Consider the following 19035-nt stretch of genomic DNA (forward strand, 5'->3'; position numbering starts at 1 on the left):
AATCAGTAAAGAGAAGTTGGCACGCGGACGCGAACAGAGACGAGGCTTCCAGCGCCACCTGCAGGGCTTCTGGCCCGCACCATCTTCATTTCATTTATACACACGTTTATATAAATCTGAAGTGAGCGTGTCGAGGGATCACCAATCACGTCACAGATCACGAGGAAACTGAGCCGTGAGACACTCGTGTGTGAAGACTGTGAGGACTGCCGGGAAAAAAGTCGAGTCACCCCAAACTTGTTGATGTAAATATGCAATGCCTTTTGTTTTGTTTGTTTGTTTGTTTTTTGGGGGTTTTCTTTTGGTCTTTAGCGGCATCTTGGCAGACGAGACAAACATTTTTATTTTTCTGTGTGACTGTACTTCAAGCTTGCTGATGAGAAAAGTGACTGAAAAAAATATGACTCGAAAACGTTTCAAAAGACAAAAAAAGAGAAGAGAAATAAATCAAGAAAGCGTCGGGAGCCTCGCAGTGATTTGTTTCTTCATCACGGCTTGATACGCCGACCGGACTCGTCCACGGAGGACGTTTCCACGGAGACAGGCCCCGCCCCCCGGCCTTCCTTTGGTCGCCATGGTCCCCGAAGAACGATGGACTCCCGAGTTTCTGTGAGAGGACATGACGCTTCTGTCCCCCCACCCGTGAAGAGAACACGTGACCATGGCGGACTCTTTCTTCTTCTTCTTCATCAGGTCCCGCCACCCCCTGGTCCTCCCGCGCCCCGTTTCGTACCATAGTATCTGTTCTCTTTATGTTCGTCACTAGGCAGTGTTACCGTGTATGTCGTTAAAAAAGGCACCTCTTGAAAGTCGCTGAAGGAGGATGATGATGATGATGATGATGGATGCATTAACTGAAGTCTCTTTTTATTCTTTTTTTGTTTTTCTTTCTGTTTTTTTTTTTTTTTTTTTTTTTGAATCGTTTGCTTGTTTGTTTTCTTACCAAAACATTAGGGCAAGAACCCAGTAGTGGACTTGCGTTGCCGTGGTAGTATTTATTTTGAATTAAATTAAAAGAAATACATTTCAGGGTTTCTGCTGTCGTGACTCTTTATTTCAGCCCGATGCTTCATGTGAAGTCCTGATTTATTCCAAAGGACACCTGTCTCACATGGGTTGGGGACGTCGGGGCTTGTGGAGGTTTGGACGAGATGTAAGGAGGCAGTTTGTGTTTCACAATGTTTTAACACGAGTTTCCAGTTTCTGCAGCTGATCAGCAGAGCGTTTTGCTTCACCCGACTTCCTGTCAGCACGTTTGGTGAGCAGGTGATGACTTTCATTTTTAGGTGAACGTCTCCTTTAAATGTTTGTCCAGTCGCATTGGGCCTCACAGGAACTTAGTTCGAATGCGGAAAAGCCAAAAGAACAAACGAGGAGTAACAACCAGTCCAGGCGCTCGGTGCCAGGAGTCCAGGACTTGAAGGCTCTGCGCTCATGTTTGGACGTGAACAAAAACACTTGGACACCAAGCAGACGTAACAAAGAGACTCAGATTTATTCATGTGATCATTTGTTTTCCAGACGAGTGATGAGAAATAATTTGCAGGCACGTGAAAGAAGTCGACGTGCTAATGTTAGCGTTGACCTTCTCACAGGGCGAACTCGACGTGCTTTGTGCCTTCAGGTGGGTCACGGATCACGTTTGACTGCTGGTTTCCTTCTGGACACGTCAGCTGAGATGTGGTGACCTGCCGCCGGGTGGCAGGTGTGCATAAACCCTTCAAATCCACCAATCGTGGACCTAAACGTTTCCTTCAGCCTGTTGTCTTCGCCTCCTCTGTGGTCTGAAGGCCTGCGAACATCAGGCGAATCAGTCCGCTGACGTATGAAGATGTGACGGCTGCTGCTGCCCTAAAACAAACCGGTTTGCTGCAAGTTCTCAAGCAGCCAGTAATGTCCCCGTGCCCGTCCCGTCCCGTCCCGTCCCGTCCCGTCCCGTCCCCCATGCTCTTTGGGGGGTAAAAATAAAGTCTCTGGAACTTAAATTGGAACGCGATCGTAGCTTCGGGACAAACTGCCACAGATTCTCTGAACCCGGTCGGCGGTTTGGTGCGGAGGATCCTCGGCTGCTGACGGAACCAGTTTGGCCTCGGTGAGATGGAAGCTCTCGGGTCCGGGATGCGGGCAGCGACAGCGAGGATCACTCTGGTATGGACGGAGGCCAGTCCACATCCACAGACTGAGAGGACACACAGACAGACAGACAAATTGAATTCAGGTGTGAGGAACACGAGATCTTCCTGCTGCTGTTCTGTCTCGCGTTTCTCATCTAACTGCATTGAAACAACCTGCCATGGCGGTTTTGAATCTTCAGCCCACCTCCACGTCCAGCTCCAGGATGTCCGTGTCCATCTTCAGCAGCTGGCTCAGGTTGGGTTTGGTGCGGCCGAAGTCTCCGTGGACAAACTCTTTGATGTAGCTGTGGGCTGACGTTCAGGAGTTCACGTTTCAGACTTGGAGAAGCCACCTGAAAGTCCATTCATGCACATTTAAAACCACATCTTTCGTTAACCAGCTGCCAGCAGAAGCAGGTTTGGTGTGAGGATACGTCCCAGCCTGCGTCTTCAGCCCCAGGTGGAAGTGATGGGAGTCCACGAAGCGGGTGCTCATGCTGTGGATGACCCTCTGACGAACGGCCAGCGCCCGCCGGTGCAGGACCCTCAGGGGGGTCTTCTGGTCCAGAGTCAGATCCTGATGGGGCGAACAAGAGCCACACGTGGTTATTTCACATCCTCATCTTTTCCCAGTCGACGCGGTCAGACGCTTCAGTGTCAGCGACCTTCGTGAAACACGTCTCAGCAGTTACAAATCCAAACTCAGTTCTCCAAATGTGAGCTCATGAACTCACAGGTTTCTTCTTTAATCTCAGCACGAGTTCACCTGTGCGTCTTTATACTTGTTCTCAGTCTTGATTTTACTTGATTTATACTTAGTGTGTGTGTGTGTGTGTGTGTGCGCGTGCTGTACCGACCTTAATGTCGTCGATGAAGGTGATGTCCTCCCACTGGATGGGTTTCTGGGTCCAGACGAGCGCCGTGTACGACTTGGTTTTCTCCTCCTCTCCCTCCTTCATGCGACTCATGGCCTCCCTGCAGGTGAACCACACACAGCGTGACGCTCACCTGTCGACCGTCTTTGACATTCACGTGCTGTCGCTTTAATTCGGCAGGTGAGGTTTGGCGTTTTCTCACCTGGTTACAATCTGCAGGTCTCTCACTCTGATTTTGTCTGAAGACTTGTTGATGGTCTAAGAACAGAACAAAAAGGTGAGCGACTGCACACGGCGTGAGGACAGACGCTTCGAACACTTCAAACTCTTTGTCCAGCGCTTAGTGACAAATGGACACTCAAACATCCTGCAGACCAGCAAACCTCTGCTGCCTCCACCAGGCCTGAACTTCCTCCCCTTTGGTGAGTCGAATTGTTTTCTGACATTTTGTTTTGACAAGCCTTGGAGAGGCTAGCTAACTAAGCTAACCAAGCTAACTAAGCTAACCAAGCTAACAGGGACATCATTGATGTTTACATCCCACTCTGTCAAGAGCCTCTCGTCCCTGAGGACTGGTCATTAGAGTCCCTGTTGGTGTGATGGTCGGGTGTCCCAGTACTTTTGTCTATGTCGTGGATGTATTTTAACGGACTGCTCGCCCAGTCGAGCAAACAGAAACGCGCTGAACAAAGTGTTTTCTGTGAGGTTTGAGTTGATGGAGTCGACCTCCTGCAGCTGCTTCATCTCCACTTTGCTGAGTCTCGATCTGTGAGGATTCAGCAGCTCCATCGCAAACGGACGGCCTGTCAATCAAACCGGAACAGGAAGTTAAAAAACACTTCATTTCTATCCACTCACAAACTCCTCGTAAAAATGAACGTTCGTCTCACCGTTCCCCAGAGTCCGCACGTCCACGTCCTCCCTGCCGGACGAGGAGAAATTAAAACCTGTAAGGAGGCAGATCTGGGGTCAGTTTACTGTGTCAACGCTGCGCCGACTCAAGCAGCCATCAGAGTGTGGACTCGCCGTTGGCTCTGAAGGAAGACAGGACGGGCGCCGCGATCAGCTCCTCCACCGACGACTCCATCCTCCTCTCGCCATCGATCACCCAGGGGGTCTGAGGCAGACTGCGGCAGAACTTGTTGTACCTCCCTGGACAGCAGGAGGACATCAGGACAGAAGCAGGAACGACAAAATGGAGAGTTCTTAGAGTCCTACATTACCTGCCACAAAGACAGACGAGTGGAGACACTGGACGTCCTGAGGGACGCAGCTGCTGGCTGGCCGTGCTGGTGGACAGGGATAATGTCTGGAAAACAATGACACTGGGTCAGCACGCTGTAGAAAAAGGAATCGATGACGTAAAAGTGATGCTTACTTCAGAAATTTGGCGTCGGGTATTTTTTCCAGAGCTTTGACCACAGCCATCCTGGTGAAGACGGACTGCAGACGGACGATAACACACACGGTATGAGTGGACTTTCTAATCTAACTCAACTTCACAAAACCACAGAAGCTGACTGAGCATCAAACTCTTTTCCAAAAACGAGATCTGCTGGAGAGATAAACAAGATGGAAACAAAAAGACAAACTGCTCCTTTAATGTGTCTCGGCATGAGACACGTGAGCTGCAGGTCAGACGTCCTCACCTGTTTGTTCTTGGTGGGTTTGAAGCAGTCGGGACACGTGGACGCGCTGCAGGACGGACAGAAAACAGGAGCATCAGCTTCACTTCAGCTCCTCCTATGTAGAGCTGAGACCAGCCTGATCCAGGATCAGCACTGTGACACCTGCACCCACCCAACCTGTCGTGAGAGCCAATCAACCGCCCCACCTGCAAACCCGCCAGCCTTACGGACTGAGACAACACTGAGCGTCGTTTTATTGTTCAGTGACAACAAAGTCTAAAGTTTACTGTCACGTTTAACCTTCTCAGTCTTCCTCTCTCCTCTTGAAGCAAAACCTGAACCCGAGAGAGTCTGCAGTCAGCTGACCCGACCTGCAGGTTCAGGGTGGACCTCACAGTCCGGCCTTCTGCACCCGTTTGTACGTGAGGCCTGTTTCAGCTCAGGTAAGCTGCTTCTTATGTGCAAACTCAGGCACAGGACGACAGACAGGAAGGACTCACAGGAAGTGGCAGTCGGCGTCCGTCTCTGGGTGAGTGAACTCCACGCCGACCTCGAACAAACTCTGAAAAACACGAAAGACAAAGTCAGCGTCACGTTTAGAGAAAAGAGAAAGGAAACGCTTTTAATTCCCAACGCTGAGAGCCAAAACACTGGAGCTGAACCCGCGTGCCTACCCTGGTAACCACGGCGACGCCCCCCAGCTCCTTGGCCACCAGGCCCTGCATGATCCACTTGAAGGCCTCCTTCACCTGGATGACGTCGTCCCTGTCGAGCGCGACGCTCTTCTCCCTGAGCGAGTGACACAGAGGTGAAGCAGACTCCACCCGACGCCTGACAGCAAAGCTAACGAAGCAAAGTGATTTACCTCAACTCCTTCTTCACGTGGAGCCAGCAGGAGTGCTGCGGGATCAAACACACCACATCAAACACTCACTAAAGCACCACGCGTGGATCAATCCGCCGCTGAAAGTAGACCCCAGCAAATGTCCCCCCATGTGAGCAGCTGTTGTGTGACAGTAATCAGTAACTTCCCAGCGTTACGGTTAAGCTTGTTAAGTTTGGCTTTTCGATGGCATGTGATGACAGTAAGAACAAGACAAACAGTGACAGACGAATGAAAGGTGGAAACGATCATCAGCTGCAGGCGTGGACGTCACATGACATGACAGACCGACCTCTCGGACGCACAGCTGAGCTGGCAGGGACACGGACAGAACCAGACTGTCGAACTCGTACTTCTCCGCCTTCACCACCTCGGCGATCTGCAAGCACAGAAGAAGAGCTGCCGTTCACCTGAGCCACAGCAGGGTGTGTGTGTGTGTGTGTGTGTGTGTGTGTGAAGGCAGTGAAGATCTAACAGCACACACACACCTTTACGGCCTGAGTCGTGTCACAGAGCTCCTGCAGGATCCCCAAACACACCACACACACGCGTGACTCCTCCTCCTCCTCCTCCTGCTGCTCGGCCGCCGCAGCAGCGTCTTCCTCGCTGGGCTCCAGTTTGGCTCGTTTACTCGGCGGGTCGTCGGGTGGCTCTGACCCCGCTGCATCATGGGAATTGCCGTTCCCATCTGTGGACTCTGCTGCTGCTGAATCTTGGGCCTCTGTGTTCTCTGTGGTGCTGATGAAAGCTCGAAGCTCCCTGAGCGTATCCTGCGTGAGAGGAAAGACGACACAAAGCGATGGACTGGAAGGCACCTGACATCACGGCAGAACGCCAGCGGCCTCTGCGACTCGCTGACCAACAGACTCAGAAGATCCTGACAACAGCCTGACCTGCTGTGGCTGCCGGTAGGCGGCCTGGACGCTCACGCAGCAGAACCTGAGGACGCAGCGGGGGCAGCAGCCGGCCGACAGCAGCTTCAGGACGACGGCCTTGTCCTTCTCCTTCAGCGGCAGCATGGCGCCGGGCTGCAGGAGGCGGTGGTGACGTTTACCTGCTGATGTCTGCCTTAAAGTCCGAGCAGTCAGTCTGAGTCGTATCTGCCAACAAGTAACATGAACTGCAATCATCAGCGTCCATAACTTTACAAAAACAAACTTGTTTGTGCTTTATGGTGGACAAACTTCAGATAATAACCAAATTTAAAGGATCTCGTCTATATCAGAGTTTTGGAAGTCTCAGACATCAGTATCAACATAAAATCCAACATGTGTGTCATTTAGATTCCATCACTTTTCTTTCCATTTGTGTTTTCCCATTTTTTTCATCAATTCGTTTTGTCATCCCTGCATGTCCACGACGCAGGACGTTGGACACGTTAAGCTAAATGTATTTACCGGTGAGCACTAAGTCACTTCAGCTTTTTAAAGTGGTATATAAATACTTAATTACTCATTCTGCACTACAGAGCGAGAACACCACAACAGCACTGAAGGTTTTCTCTGTAGGGATTCAAGGTTCACAACAAACAGGAAACGAGATGTGAGAAACTGTCCGACAAGCAGCTGCTCTTACGACATGAAGGACAACATGTGGACAATCAGCGGCATAAGACAGCCCCGTCCGAGAGGACAACCGCAAAGGCATGTCTGTCTGCCTGCCTGCCTGCCTGCCTGCCTGTCTGTCTGTCTGCCTGCCTGCCTGCCTGTCTGCCTGCCTGTCTGGTCTCCAAACTCTACTGTCTGCTAAGCTAACTCAGCTAACAGCGAGCCTGTAGGAGACACAACGAGAGGACGTGAACCCAAACAGCCCAGTGAGCTGCTGCTAAACAGCCGAAATAAACCTACCACACAAAGAGTTAGTCAATCCAAGAAGATATGAAGTAAAGAAAACAGACAACGTTCAGCTGCTTGTCAGCATGTTCACACAAAAAGCTTCTTCTCTGACGCTTCAGCCAACACAGACGAAGCTAATCAACCCAGATCGAACCGTGTTAACTCAGTGTGACGAATTCGGCTTTAGAAAGACAGCAAAGACGAGACCCAACAACATTTGATTACAAAGCACATTCATGAATAAGATGGGGGAAAATCAAACATTTGAAACTAAAAAAATCAGAGTTGATCAATTCTGTCTCATCTGTATTTGACGGCTACTGTCTGGTTACGTCATCTCCAAGCGCCGGGCAGTTTGACAGCCGGGTCCTTCTTCTCGGTGGCTCTGGAAGGTCCTGAGTGAGACCGGGTGGGGATACCTTAATCTGAGTCCATCCCAAGCCGAATCGCGGTGTTGAAGCCCCGGGACGCATCGGTCCCGTTCTGAAGACTTCTCTTAACATTTTCCATCGATTATAAAGCCACGATGCCCGAAGCGAAGGCGGCACCGAGTGCCTCGAACATGGGCAAAAACAATGGAGGGGCGTATCAGGACCGCGACAAGCCGGCCCAGATTCGGTTCAGTAACATCTCTGCCGCCAAAGGTAAGACTGAAAGAAGCTGAAACGACGGATCCAAGGCCCAAATACTCACCTTTCAGTCCAGCTTCACTGCTGTGGGCTGGGCTCGTCGGGGCACCGTTAGTCTTTGTCTTTTGAAGTACTAGTTTCTCTGTTGTCCGGGTTCTTATTCAACAAAGTGTCTATTTAACAGCCTTACTCCGTGATTTTAGCAAATGCCTGACTGGTGCAAAACTTAAGTGAGGTTCGTTAATGCAACATGTTCTTGCTTGCCATCCGGCGTAGATGACTGCACCGGATAACGGTCCCACCTCGAATTTAGGTTCCTTCCACCAAAGCGTCTTCCAGTTTGACTTTAAATGGCGAGCAGCACGCGACGATGATTCGTGACGTTTTGAAGACAGACATGGAGGGTCTGCTGTGGTGTCCTCTCCCTGCAGGATGCTCATGACTCGACACAATCTCAGCATCTGCTCAGTGGCCCAAAGCGCTGCATAATTAAAGTCAGAAGCTGAGATACAGATGAGTGGCAGCTCCAGTGTGTACTGAATGTGAAGGCTGAAGCAGGTCTGTAGGTGGTCTGTAGTTCTGTTGGAAGTTACTACTGGAATATTAGTTTGCTTTTAAAAGGTAATGTGGAAAGCGTTGGATTTCCTTGTGTTGTGGCTTTGGTCTTGTGTGTGAGTTATTGTTCATTTTATTTTTTAAAAGACATGCGGCACATGCTGTGTGCACTAAAAGAATAAGACATTCATATTAAATCCTGTGTTGTTTTATTGTTTTCTCCATAAGCCCTGATATTAGCCTGCTGTGCTTCCTCCTGCTTATGACCGCACTGACGCGTCACCCTCTTGTTTGACAGCTGTTGCAGATGCCGTCAGAACGAGCCTGGGGCCCAAAGGCATGGACAAGATGGTCAGTAATCAGGCTCCAGGATCACTTCAGCTTGTTGCTCACGCACACACACACACACACACGTTTGTAAAGCCGATTCTGCTTCTTTCATTGTTTCAGATCCAGGATGAGAAAGGTGACGTGACCATTACCAACGACGGCGCCACCATCCTCAAACAGATGCAGGTGCTCCACCCTGCTGCCAAAATGGTACGTTCCAGCAGAGTCGACCTGATGGTGTTGATTGTCCTGCAGCTAAAACATGAGCAGAAGTTTCATTTGTTGTTTCTCAAACCTGGACTGAAATGCGTGTGTTTCAGCTGGTGGAGCTGTCCAAAGCCCAGGACATCGAGGCTGGTGACGGCACCACCTCTGTGGTGGTGATCGCTGGAGCGCTGCTGGATGCCTGCTACAAGCTGCTGCAGAAAGGTGAGAGAAGACGGACCGACTTTTAGCTCGTTTTGTTAAACTTCACTGGAAGAAACGTGCAGTGAAACCCAGTATGTCCCACTTGTCCTGATGGATTGTGCTGCTGCTGTGCTCTCGTTCATGCGTTCCAGAATTGGGCAGACTGGTCCAACGTTGGGTCATCTGCTGTCCTGTCAAATGGTTTCAGCACTAATGTTTTCATCTGTTTGTCCCGTGGATCAGGCATCCACCCCACCATCATCTCCGAGTCCTTCCAGAAGGCTGTGGAGAAGGGTGTGGAGGTGCTGACGGCCATGAGCCGGCCGGTGCAGCTGAGCGACCGCGAGACGCTGCTCAACAGCGCCACCACGTCGCTGTGCTCCAAGGTGGTGTCGCAGTACTCCAGCCTGCTGGCTCCCATGAGCGTGGACGCCGTCATGCGAGTCATCGACCCGGCCACCGCCACCGGCGTCGACCTGCAGGACATCAGGATCATCAAGAAGCTCGGGTGAGTGCGAGCGCTGCGATCCTGCTCGTCTTGTTTTATTTGCTTGTGTTTCATAAAATTTGAAAGTGATTTTACATCCACTGCCTGACGGGGATTTTGCCACCTCGTGTCTTTCTGTTGCGTTTTTAGAGGGACCATCGATGACTGCGAGCTGGTGGACGGCCTGGTGCTGACCCAGAGGGTGGCCAACAGCGGCGTGACTCGTGTGGAGAAGGCCAAGATCGGCCTCATCCAGTTCTGCCTGTCCCCACCCAAAACCGACGTGAGTCACCTGACGGACGTCCTCTCAGAGGACAGACGGGAGCCTTTCTGCCTGCTCTGAGGGTTATTGTTGTTGAGGATTATGCATCTTCTTTTCGTACTGTTCAAGGCAAAGAAAAGCAGCAAATCCTGACATTTAGGGGGTTGGAATCAGCACATTTGCTTGACAAATTACTGAAACAATTAGTCGATTCTCAAAACGATTAGCCGCCAATTTTCCACTAATCGCAGCTCTGATCACATCATCTCAACACGTGCGGCGTTTAATTAGCCTGAGCTTCAGGCTCTTGTATGTGACACGGGGGCACACAAGAGTATCGGGGAGCACAGGACTGCAAATGGCGTCTCTGGAGGACGACCGTGCCTCCGCTCTCGCTTGCTCATCAGGGTGACGAGGCGTGGATGGACAGTCGTTGGCTGATGTCTCGCCTCCTTTAACCGCACACACACTTATTGATCTCTGTTTGCTGACGTGCTGTGTGTCTTTGTCGTACAGATGGACAACCAGATCGTGGTGTCGGACTACGCCCAGATGGACCGCGTGCTGCGGGAGGAGCGAGCTTACATCCTCAACATGGTGAAACAGATCAAGAAGGCGGGCTGCAACGTGCTGCTCATCCAGAAGTCCATCCTCAGGTAGGCGGACAGCGAACGTCTCGTCAGGCTGAAGACGAGTGGCGGTTTACACGTTTCACGCTAACAACAAACCGTTCTGTGACAGGGACGCTCTGAGCGACCTCGCGCTGCACTTCCTCAACAAAATGAAGATCATGGTGGTGAAGGACATCGAGAGGGAGGACATCGAGTTCATCTGCAAGGTGAGCGACACGGAGGAAAACCACATGAGTGCAGCGCGTATGCGCCGCTTCAGCGTTCTTACTGACCTTCATTCACACTCGTAACTCTCAAAGCTTTGTAAGTCATTCTTTTGAAAACTAACAGGAAATGACATGTTTTATGCCTCTGCGGGTTGGCCTCGTGCCTCAGTCTCGTGAACGCGATGTCTCAGGACGCTGTGAGACTTCAGGTTTTGCCCAAACAGCCACTTGGACTCAAAGATGAACTGATCAGGATTTGATCAGCAAACATTGTTTTTTAGACACAACTCACAGTCTAATAGGACAAAATGATGACGCGATGACGTTTTCTGTCCAACAAGTCAAAGGTCAGCTTCACTCGTACATCATGTTGTTTCTGGTCCGTCAGTCAGGCGCGTAATGAATGTGCTGAATAAAACTGCAGCTCTTTGCTTCCAAATGTGTGAAAAACTTAATCATGAAGGTGGATGTTTGGATTTTTCTACTGAGTGACTCATCAGAAACATTCCAGCCCAAATCCATCGTGCATACACTGTTTTCTGAGCATGACGGTAAAGTCTTCCCTCCTGCAGACTCTCGGCACCAAGCCCATCGCCCACATCGACCACTTCACTCCAGAGATGCTCGGCACCGCAGAGCTGGCTGAGGAGGTCAACCTGGACGGCTCGGGCAAGTTGGTGAAGGTACGCAGATCATGCAGCGGTTTTCAGATCAGTTACACATCTCGCTTCGCTTACGCCACAGCTGAAGACAATAAAAAGGCGACGACTTCCTGTAAACGTTTGCTGCTGCTTCTCTGTGCAGATCACTGGCTGCACCAGCCCTGGGAAGACGGTGAGCATCGTGGTCCGCGGGTCCAACAAGCTGGTGATCGAGGAGGCAGAGCGTTCGATCCACGACGCGCTGTGTGTCATCCGCTGCCTGGTCAAGAAAAGGTCAGTGGTCACCGCTGGAGCTTCCTCTGCGCTGACTCTCACACAAACCACCTCTGACAAAGGCGCTGCTGCACTGGTCCATCCTGCAGCAGCGTAACAAACGGAGGAAGACAAACGTCTGAATGCCCACCCTTCATTCAGTGCTGGCTGTCTCAGCAGCTGGGCTGGGGGGCGTTCACACACGGGATGATTTTGACTAATTTTCAGAACATGAAAAGTGCTAAAACATTCCCAAGTATTATGGAAAATGTATGTAATTGTAATTCTTTTGATGAACCTCTTCATCTCCTCCTCCTCCTCCTCCTCCTCTCAGAGCTCTGATTGCTGGGGGCGGCGCTCCAGAGATCGAGTTGGCCGTACGCCTGGCGGAGTACTCACGTGCTCTGGGCGGCATGGAGGCGTACTGCGTGCGGGCGTACAGCGACGCCCTCGAGGTGATCCCCTCCACGCTGGCTGAGAACGCCGGACTGAACCCCATCTCCACGGTGACGGAGCTGCGCAACAGGCACGCTCAGGGAGACAAGATGGCCGGCATAAACGTCCGCAAGGTCAGATTTCCTTCTCCCCTTCGTCCACATGTTGAAGTTCATGAAGTTACTCTGTGAATGTAGAAGATTACACAGAATGCATCAAGGCTGCAACAATTAGTTGATCAACATGCTGTGTTTGTGTGCGACAGGGAGGAATCTCCAACATCCTGGAGGAGCTGGTGGTGCAGCCTTTACTGGTTTCCATCAGTGCACTGACCCTGGCCACAGAGACGGTCCGCAGCATCCTCAAGATCGACGACGTGGTAAGACCGTGACTTGACTGCACCGAGCCCAGCAGGCGTGTTTCTGCTAAATCTGATTTCAGTGTGTTGAGTCTGAGCTGAAAATGTGTTTTGTTGCAGGTGAACACCCGATAAGAGTTTGAGTTTTGTCCACTAAGCCTGCTCGTACTGCGAGGGATCAGAGAACTCTGTCGACTTCAGTCTGTTCAGATTTCCACTGTAGTTGTTGCGTTGCATAATTTAATAAAAAAAGGCTTGTTTTTTGTTCACACTCCAGTTGTTGTCTGTGTGCTTCTTGTCCCAGTTTTGGTGGTCTTCGTGTTGTTTCTACACAACAGAAAATATGTCTAAATCTAAACTTAACCAAAATCTATTTATGAAATTATGCTATTAGTTTAGGCATCTGGTCTTTAAATGAAAGTCTAGCAAGATAGTAGAGAGCAGAACAGATGTTTCAGGGATTTAAAATTCAGCTGTGATTTCTTATGAAAAGGAAAAAGCACTAAAAGTTAAAGTTCTGAATTTGCTTACAATATGATAAAGCGACAATAAAATATAGAACATTACTATCACAAATTAACCCAAGTGTATGAGCTCTTAATTTGTAAGGAGCTCGCGTCTTTCCGTTTCCTCTCACCCTCCGTCACTTCCTTCCCATGCCAAGCTGTGCTGCGTTGCTAAGGAGCCCCGTTGTTGCCTGGTTACCGACACAGTTTTCAGCACGCGGACAGCGGCTCTTCGCTCGTCCTTCAGACGTAGCTCGGGATACCTTATTTTCTTACGTTATATTTAAACAGTGGCGCTAGCAGTGCGGAGCCATGGCGAGTGCCCACCGGACAAACATTCTGGTCACTTCCTGTTTGAAAACGCCGGTTGACCCGCACACCAAAGCCCCGTTAGCTTCGTACGAGCGGCAGAGAGCCCTGCCGTACACGGCCACGGGTCACCTGGACAACCGGGACTACGAGAAGGAGGTAAAGACAACAGCACACAGCTAACCGTTAGCTCCGGTGAGAAGCTACAGCGGCGCAGTTTTAACTTCAACTTTCAGCTTATGACATCTTTAAAATGACTGTCAAGGCTCCTTTTACTGACACACATGAGCCCTAACAAGGTATAACGAGCTGACAATCTGGAACCAGACATGAGATAGTCATGAGACAATAACAGACTTTTCAGGGAAATGTAAATATTTCCTTACAACAGCACTAATGCTGTTGGAAAAAGATGAAATCTGATTCAATCCTGCTGAAGAAGCTGTAAGTGTTTTGGTGTAATTTAGACTGAAAGGATGAAAGTCAAAAAGCATTTTTAACTTTCTGATTTGTGACAAATCTAGAATTATGCTCCCGAGCACCACAGAGCATAAAGATGATTTATGTTTTGCCTGTAATATCATCTTTCTTACGAACTGTGATTACGAGTGAGTTTGGATCGTCCACAGCTCAGTCCTGCCTTGTCAAGTCGTTTCAGTTTCACCAGGACAGCGAAACACACTCAGTTTCTGGTCTGACTGGTCTACAGGCCGCTGACAGTTTCAGGTCAGTCTGTGTGGTGGAAGGAAAGGATTTGTCCTGTATAATTTGTTTCCTTGACTATTTTTGGACTTCCGTCTTGACTAGATTATCACAATCAGTTTGTAATCCCACACACTTAATTGTCCTGTGGACAGGGACACTGCTGTCCTCCCATGCAGGGGCGTGCAGCAGCCGTCCCGTTTCGGCGACGCTCCCGACGAGCGCCTCGTGATGTGAGCAGCAGTACAGGCAGACATCTGATGTTGGCTGTGTGTCAGTTGAGCTCTTTTGTGGTAAGCTGCCCTTTGTGCTCCACCATATGGCCCACGTCACCGCAGCAGGATAATAGGCTTAGTCCTGGAGGAGCCTGAGGGGCACCGAGCAGGGCTGCTCTGCTCCTCGAGGCCTGCAGCCAGCATCATACAGTCTGGTAGCTTCAAAACAAATGTATCTGTCTATGTTTCACATCACGTTATGTGAATCATACGGTGTACGAGTGCTGTTTGGAGAACGTGTTTGATGGGGCTTGTCACCTTTTCAGTTGGAGTATGAAGACTCAGGCTCTGATTTCTGTGATGAAGACTGTGTGGGGACGGGCGGCCCCCTCGTGATGAGCGGCTACGGAGCGACAGGAGACCACCTCGACTTCAGTGAAATCTTCTTCTCCAACGAGGAATACTACGGCAAACTGGAAGAGCTGAAGAAGGCCCACCTTCACACCATGGCCGAGCTGGAGAGAATGTACCAGCGAAAACTGCAGCTCAAGTCCATGGAGCCTCTGGACGTGGAAGCGCTGGACACGGGACACAGGTGGGTGGCTTTTGTTCGTGGAAGGGATCTGAAGTGAATCGCGATGGGTTGTCCTTCTGTCTGCTTATTTCATGGCTTTAACACACAGAGGAGTGTATGGATAAATACAGCAACAGGAAGTGTGAAGACTCGACTTGAATCAACATTGAAGATCAGTTCACCCAAATGACGAACAGTTTCTCATTCAGCGGCAGCAGTATTTAGCCAAGCAGGTAGATTTGTTTTGCGTGGCCTGGATTTTCAGATATCTGTCTTTTAAAGAGACTGCAGCGAGCTCAATGGATAAGTTAGCGAAGGTTTCATGTGAAACCAGAAAAACAACATCAGGCGTCCACTGGTGCCAACCGTGTCGTGCTGCTTTGACGGCCAGGAGGCTCAGGAACGCTCCAAATAGACCCCACATGGCCCACGTGCCTGAGTAGGGTTTAAGGGCAGAAATGCCACATGATATTTACATTTATGTTTTCATTAGTGTCCACCGTCCTGAGTGCAGTTTAATCTGATCAGTATGTGTGGCCAGTGAGATGAAAATAAGATAAGATAAGGTGAACCTGCAGTGGGGAAATTCACTTGTCATGGCAGCTCACAAGAACAGAAAAAGAGTGCAAAAAGTGTGCAAAAACAGGTAAAATAAATTAACAATTTACAAGTACAGTAAACACAGTACAATATACAGCTATATACAAGTCAGCTATGTACAAGACCACTGAATTATATAGTCTAACAGCAGTGGGAATGAAGAAGTTGGTGCGATTGAATTACAAGAATACCAGAAATTTAATTAAATTTACTATTGATGGCACCTTTTTCATCATTTTTTCCCTGAATGAACACTTTACTGTGTGAGTCTGACTGATGGTGATCAGGTGCTTTGTCATATTAACATAATAACAGTCTCTGATTTTGCTTTTCGTTAGGCTGCAGTGGTCAAACAGCAGCCCAGCAGCTTCGCGTCGTTTGAGGAAGTCGCACTCTGCCGTCGAACTCCGGAGAGGCTCAGGACTTTCAGACTCTCCAGACGAAGATGAAGCTGACAACAACGATGTGGAGAAAGGCCTGCTTTTTTCCCCGAAAGAACACATCAAGAACATGTGGCGGGACTTTAAGCTGTCCCCTCATAATCGCCAGCTGTCATCCTCCTCGCTGCACAGCCTGCCGGGAGACCAGAAGACACAAAAGGGAAAAGGAAAGAAGAGGAAGGGGCATAAAGATGGCGAGCAGTGGAAACACAGAGTGACCGTCCCGAAACCTTTCCAAATGATGCTCCGTGAGGCCGAGAGGCGAAAGCGTGGCATCAAGACACGCTCAGAGATCGAACTGGAGAACGCGGAGCTGCGACGGCAGCTGGAAGAACTGACCGAGTGTCAGAGGAAGTTCCGTGCCAGCCCCGTACCGGCTCACGTTCACCTCCCGCTTTACGAAGAGCTGCAGGAGCGGCACGAGGAACGCCAGCGAAAAATGAAACAACGAGAAGATCAGCATCCTCGAACCGTCCCAAAGCCCTTCAGCTTCCTGGAGAGGGAGCGACTGAAGAAGGAGCAGAAACAGCTGCGTCACCCGCTGCCACCCGACCAGGACAAAGTCAGACCCTTCAAGGCCAAGCCTGTGCCCAAGGCGGTCTACGCAGCAGCGTCAGGGGAGCAGGTAAAGGAGGAGCAGCTGTACCGGTCCATCAAGATACAGATGAGAGCTCAGGAGATGCTCCACAGTGCTTCAATGCCTCCCAGCATGCTCACACGACGACTCAGCGAACGCAGGAAGACCAAAGATGATGCTGCAGCCGGAGGGGACAACTACTCCCACAGGCCCCAGATCAACAAAGAGGTACCCGACTTCGACGCCAGCTATCGACGCTTCCAGAAACACCTGGAGAAGCACAAGGAGGTGAAGCCCACAACCGCATGCGAACCCTTCGAACTGAGGACGTCACAGATCCCTTCGCACCGTGAACGCATCCTGGCTGACGTGGAGAAGGAGCAGAGCAGCCCTCGGATGCTGCGCTGGCCGTACATCAGCCCCGGGACATCTCGGACGCCAAACTCGAGTCTCTGCTCGTCCCTCTCCGGCAGCTTGGAGCTCCTGCCCGCCAAAGTCACGGGCGCCACCAAAAAGCGCCATGAGGCCGTGAGGTAGCATTTCAGGGCTTCCACCGTTAGAGCGTTAGAGACAGGATCAGAGCTCAGGTGTCCTCAGCAGCTGAAGTTCTGTGGAACTCCTTTTCCCAGCATCCCCACTGTGTGCTTACACCCACCCTCCAAAACAGTTTCCACACCCCACTAATCGCCTGTCGCACCCATACCCTCATCCGTCCGCCCCCGCCCTCCCAAAGTCCCGATCCCATCCAAACCTTCCTGCATCTGTGACCGGATTGTCTCCCTGAGCAGAAAGGTGCTGGAGCAGAGGAAGCAGGCCGAGGAGGAGGAGGAGCAGTGGAAGGAGAGGCAGAGGCAGAGGGAGAAGAAGCTGCAGAGGGTGGTGCTGAAACGCGCTCAGGCCAACGACCCCCACCTGGCCCTCTCACAGACGCACCAGAGCAAACTCAAAGAATTCAGGTAGCATGAAAACAAGACCACCTGAGCCGAGCTGCCGATGAGCGGACCGGAGCCGCTTGTAACTCTGTGTTCTCTGCAGGAAACAAGAGCTGCAGCGCAAGAGGGAGTACCAGCAGGAGATCAGAGAGATGCAGCAGAGGGTGAAGGGGAGGCCGCTGCTGCTGGAGCAGGTTGCCCAGGTGAGCATCAACCCGAGCCTTAAATCACACCGCACAGGTGTCCGTGTGATCGCCACATAGACAGCCTGCGAGTGGGCGGAGCCTCCTGGGCTTGAACCTGCACCCTTCCTTTCTTTGATTTATGACCACAGTAAACAGCTTACGTTCAATACGCCCTGACGTTTGGGGTAAGACAGACCATAACGAAGTGTCTTTGTGCTTTGATTGCAGAGGAATGCCAAACAGGCGGCAGAGAAACGCTACACAGACGCCCTGCGTGGATGTGATGTCACTGAAGAGTTTATCAGCTGCAAGGCGGCCAAACCGGGAGCTGCACGCAAAGCCTCGCCGTCCAGCGGCAGCAGGCAGAGGTAGAGCGGCACATCAACAAATTGTCAAATTAGGTGAAAATTTAGCGTGAAGCCAGTAATGAATCAAAGCAGAAGAAGTCGTCTCTCAAAAAAAGAGAAAAAGGCAATAAAATGGGGGAAATTTTATTTAAAATTCAATTCAGTTATTTCCCACAAAGAGTTTTTTAAACAAGTATAAATATCTCACCCACAGACTGAAAACTGACACGTTTGACTGAATACAAAGGAAAGGTTAGAATTAGTTCTTAGTAATATTGGTGGCAGATTGTTCAGCCTGTTGGTTTGTGCGATAATGAAAAGAACTGCGTGCAGAAAGTATGAAGGGCAGCCATGTTTAAGGCCTCGTGGTGCACATGACTCTCTCATCAGAAACCGTTTGTGCTCTTCCAGTAGCCAAGAGGAGCCAGACGCGGCATATGAACCTGTTCGTTACAGAAAAGTCTTCCTGGATGATGAAGACGTGGAATTTGATCCAAATGAAAGGGACGGAGGGAGTGACGAGGCCTCGTCAAACCGCCACGACAGGGACGAGGACGGCAGCCATCGCTCAGACGAGGATCGTCATGGGGATGATGGACAAGGTTCAGACCAAAGTTACCGCTACTCAGACGATCACGAGGAGTACTCGGACGACAGCGAGCACGATGCTGACGCGAGACGGCAGGAAGCAGGGGAGTGATGTCATCAAACGTCAGGATATAAGCGGCCTGCACCGCTGCTATGTTCACAAACTCTGATGGAGGAAAGTGAACACACCAAGATCCTGATTTTATTGTAACTATTGTACACGTGAAAATGGAAACTCAAGGGGATGACACTGATGGTCTGAGGCCACAACATTACTGAACCACATATATGAAATACTTGTTGTTTTTGAGCCATCATGGCCTGGTTTATGTGACACAATAAAGCCACTTATTCAAAAACAACAGCCCGCTCGGTTTTGTTATGAATCTAGAACAGGTATGATTGTTTAAGGCCCGTGTGTTGACGTTAATGTTAACGGAGATCAAACTGGAGCAGGCGCAGAGGGAGGGAGGTTCATTCACGTCCACAGCTCCGCCCAGCCTCTGACG

At 50.4% G+C, this 19035-nt stretch overlaps 3 protein-coding genes across 7 annotated transcripts; 2 read left to right on the forward strand and 1 right to left on the reverse strand.

Moving 5' to 3' along the window:
• Window positions 1–1476: 1476 nt before the first annotated feature.
• On the reverse strand, window positions 1477–8554 carry pus10 (pseudouridine synthase 10). 5 transcript variants are annotated; one of them, XM_046375547.1, is made up of 19 exons: window positions 7348–7538; window positions 6945–7002; window positions 6394–6600; window positions 5989–6270; window positions 5793–5879; window positions 5483–5517; window positions 5292–5406; window positions 5118–5179; window positions 4639–4684; window positions 4368–4432; window positions 4213–4298; window positions 4016–4141; window positions 3880–3936; window positions 3716–3792; window positions 3192–3247; window positions 2972–3089; window positions 2549–2691; window positions 2320–2419; window positions 1477–2179 (listed from the first exon to the last, which is right to left on the reverse strand). In XM_046375547.1, the coding sequence occupies exons 3-19, from the start codon at window positions 6517–6519 to the stop codon at window positions 2141–2143; spliced, it is 1620 nt and encodes a 539-aa protein (XP_046231503.1). In that variant the 5' UTR covers window positions 6520–6600; window positions 6945–7002; window positions 7348–7538; the 3' UTR covers window positions 1477–2140. The 5 variants fall into 5 exon arrangements, with proteins under 5 accessions (XP_046231503.1, XP_046231475.1, XP_046231513.1 ...); XM_046375519.1 differs by lacking the exons at window positions 6945–7002; window positions 7348–7538 and adding an exon at window positions 8267–8549; XM_046375557.1 differs by lacking the exons at window positions 6945–7002; window positions 7348–7538 and adding an exon at window positions 8029–8549.
• Window positions 7711–12827, forward strand: cct4 (chaperonin containing TCP1, subunit 4 (delta)). Its single transcript, XM_046375618.1, has 13 exons — window positions 7711–7979; window positions 8818–8870; window positions 8970–9059; window positions 9170–9278; window positions 9501–9765; window positions 9895–10027; window positions 10523–10662; window positions 10748–10844; window positions 11417–11527; window positions 11649–11779; window positions 12093–12327; window positions 12459–12572; window positions 12672–12827. The coding sequence occupies exons 1-13, from the start codon at window positions 7862–7864 to the stop codon at window positions 12684–12686; spliced, it is 1611 nt and encodes a 536-aa protein (XP_046231574.1). The 5' UTR covers window positions 7711–7861; the 3' UTR covers window positions 12687–12827.
• Window positions 12828–13164: 337 nt separating this feature from the next.
• fam161a (FAM161 centrosomal protein A) lies at window positions 13165–18957 on the forward strand. The gene is made up of 7 exons (XM_046375631.1): window positions 13165–13525; window positions 14610–14878; window positions 15796–17007; window positions 17263–17430; window positions 17510–17609; window positions 17820–17959; window positions 18350–18957. Exons 1-7 carry the CDS (start codon window positions 13370–13372, stop codon window positions 18636–18638), a joined length of 2334 nt encoding a protein of 777 aa, XP_046231587.1. The 5' UTR covers window positions 13165–13369; the 3' UTR covers window positions 18639–18957.
• Window positions 18958–19035: the final 78 nt, after the last annotated feature.

Source organism: Scatophagus argus, chromosome 2, assembly GCF_020382885.2.
Source record: "Scatophagus argus isolate fScaArg1 chromosome 2, fScaArg1.pri, whole genome shotgun sequence".
Taxonomy (NCBI): Eukaryota; Metazoa; Chordata; class Actinopteri; family Scatophagidae; genus Scatophagus; species Scatophagus argus.

Bases quoted from the DNA above. Each gene is read 5' to 3' on its own strand.
- cct4 (XM_046375618.1), top strand. From the start codon at position 7,862: ATGCCCGAAGCGAAGGCGGCACCGAGTGCCTCGAACATGGGCAAAAAC. The intron at 10,663-10,747 runs GTAGGCGGACAG...GTTCTGTGACAG, and splicing joins ATCCAGAAGTCCATCCTCAG to GGACGCTCTGAGCGACCTCG. The intron at 10,845-11,416 runs GTGAGCGACACG...TCCCTCCTGCAG, and splicing joins ACATCGAGTTCATCTGCAAG to ACTCTCGGCACCAAGCCCAT.
- pus10 (XM_046375519.1), bottom strand. From the start codon at position 8,425: ATGCTGAGATTGTGTCGAGTCATGAGCATCCTGCAGGGAGAGGACACC. The intron at 5,180-5,291 runs GTAGGCACGCGG...CGTGTTTTTCAG, and splicing joins GCGTCGCCGTGGTTACCAGG to AGTTTGTTCGAGGTCGGCGT. The intron at 2,692-2,971 runs GTCGGTACAGCA...TCGCCCCATCAG, and splicing joins CCTTCATCGACGACATTAAG to GATCTGACTCTGGACCAGAA.
- fam161a (XM_046375631.1), top strand. From the start codon at position 13,370: ATGGCGAGTGCCCACCGGACAAACATTCTGGTCACTTCCTGTTTGAAA. The intron at 14,879-15,795 runs GTGGGTGGCTTT...GCTTTTCGTTAG, and splicing joins GCGCTGGACACGGGACACAG to GCTGCAGTGGTCAAACAGCA. The intron at 17,960-18,349 runs GTAGAGCGGCAC...GTGCTCTTCCAG, and splicing joins TCCAGCGGCAGCAGGCAGAG to TAGCCAAGAGGAGCCAGACG.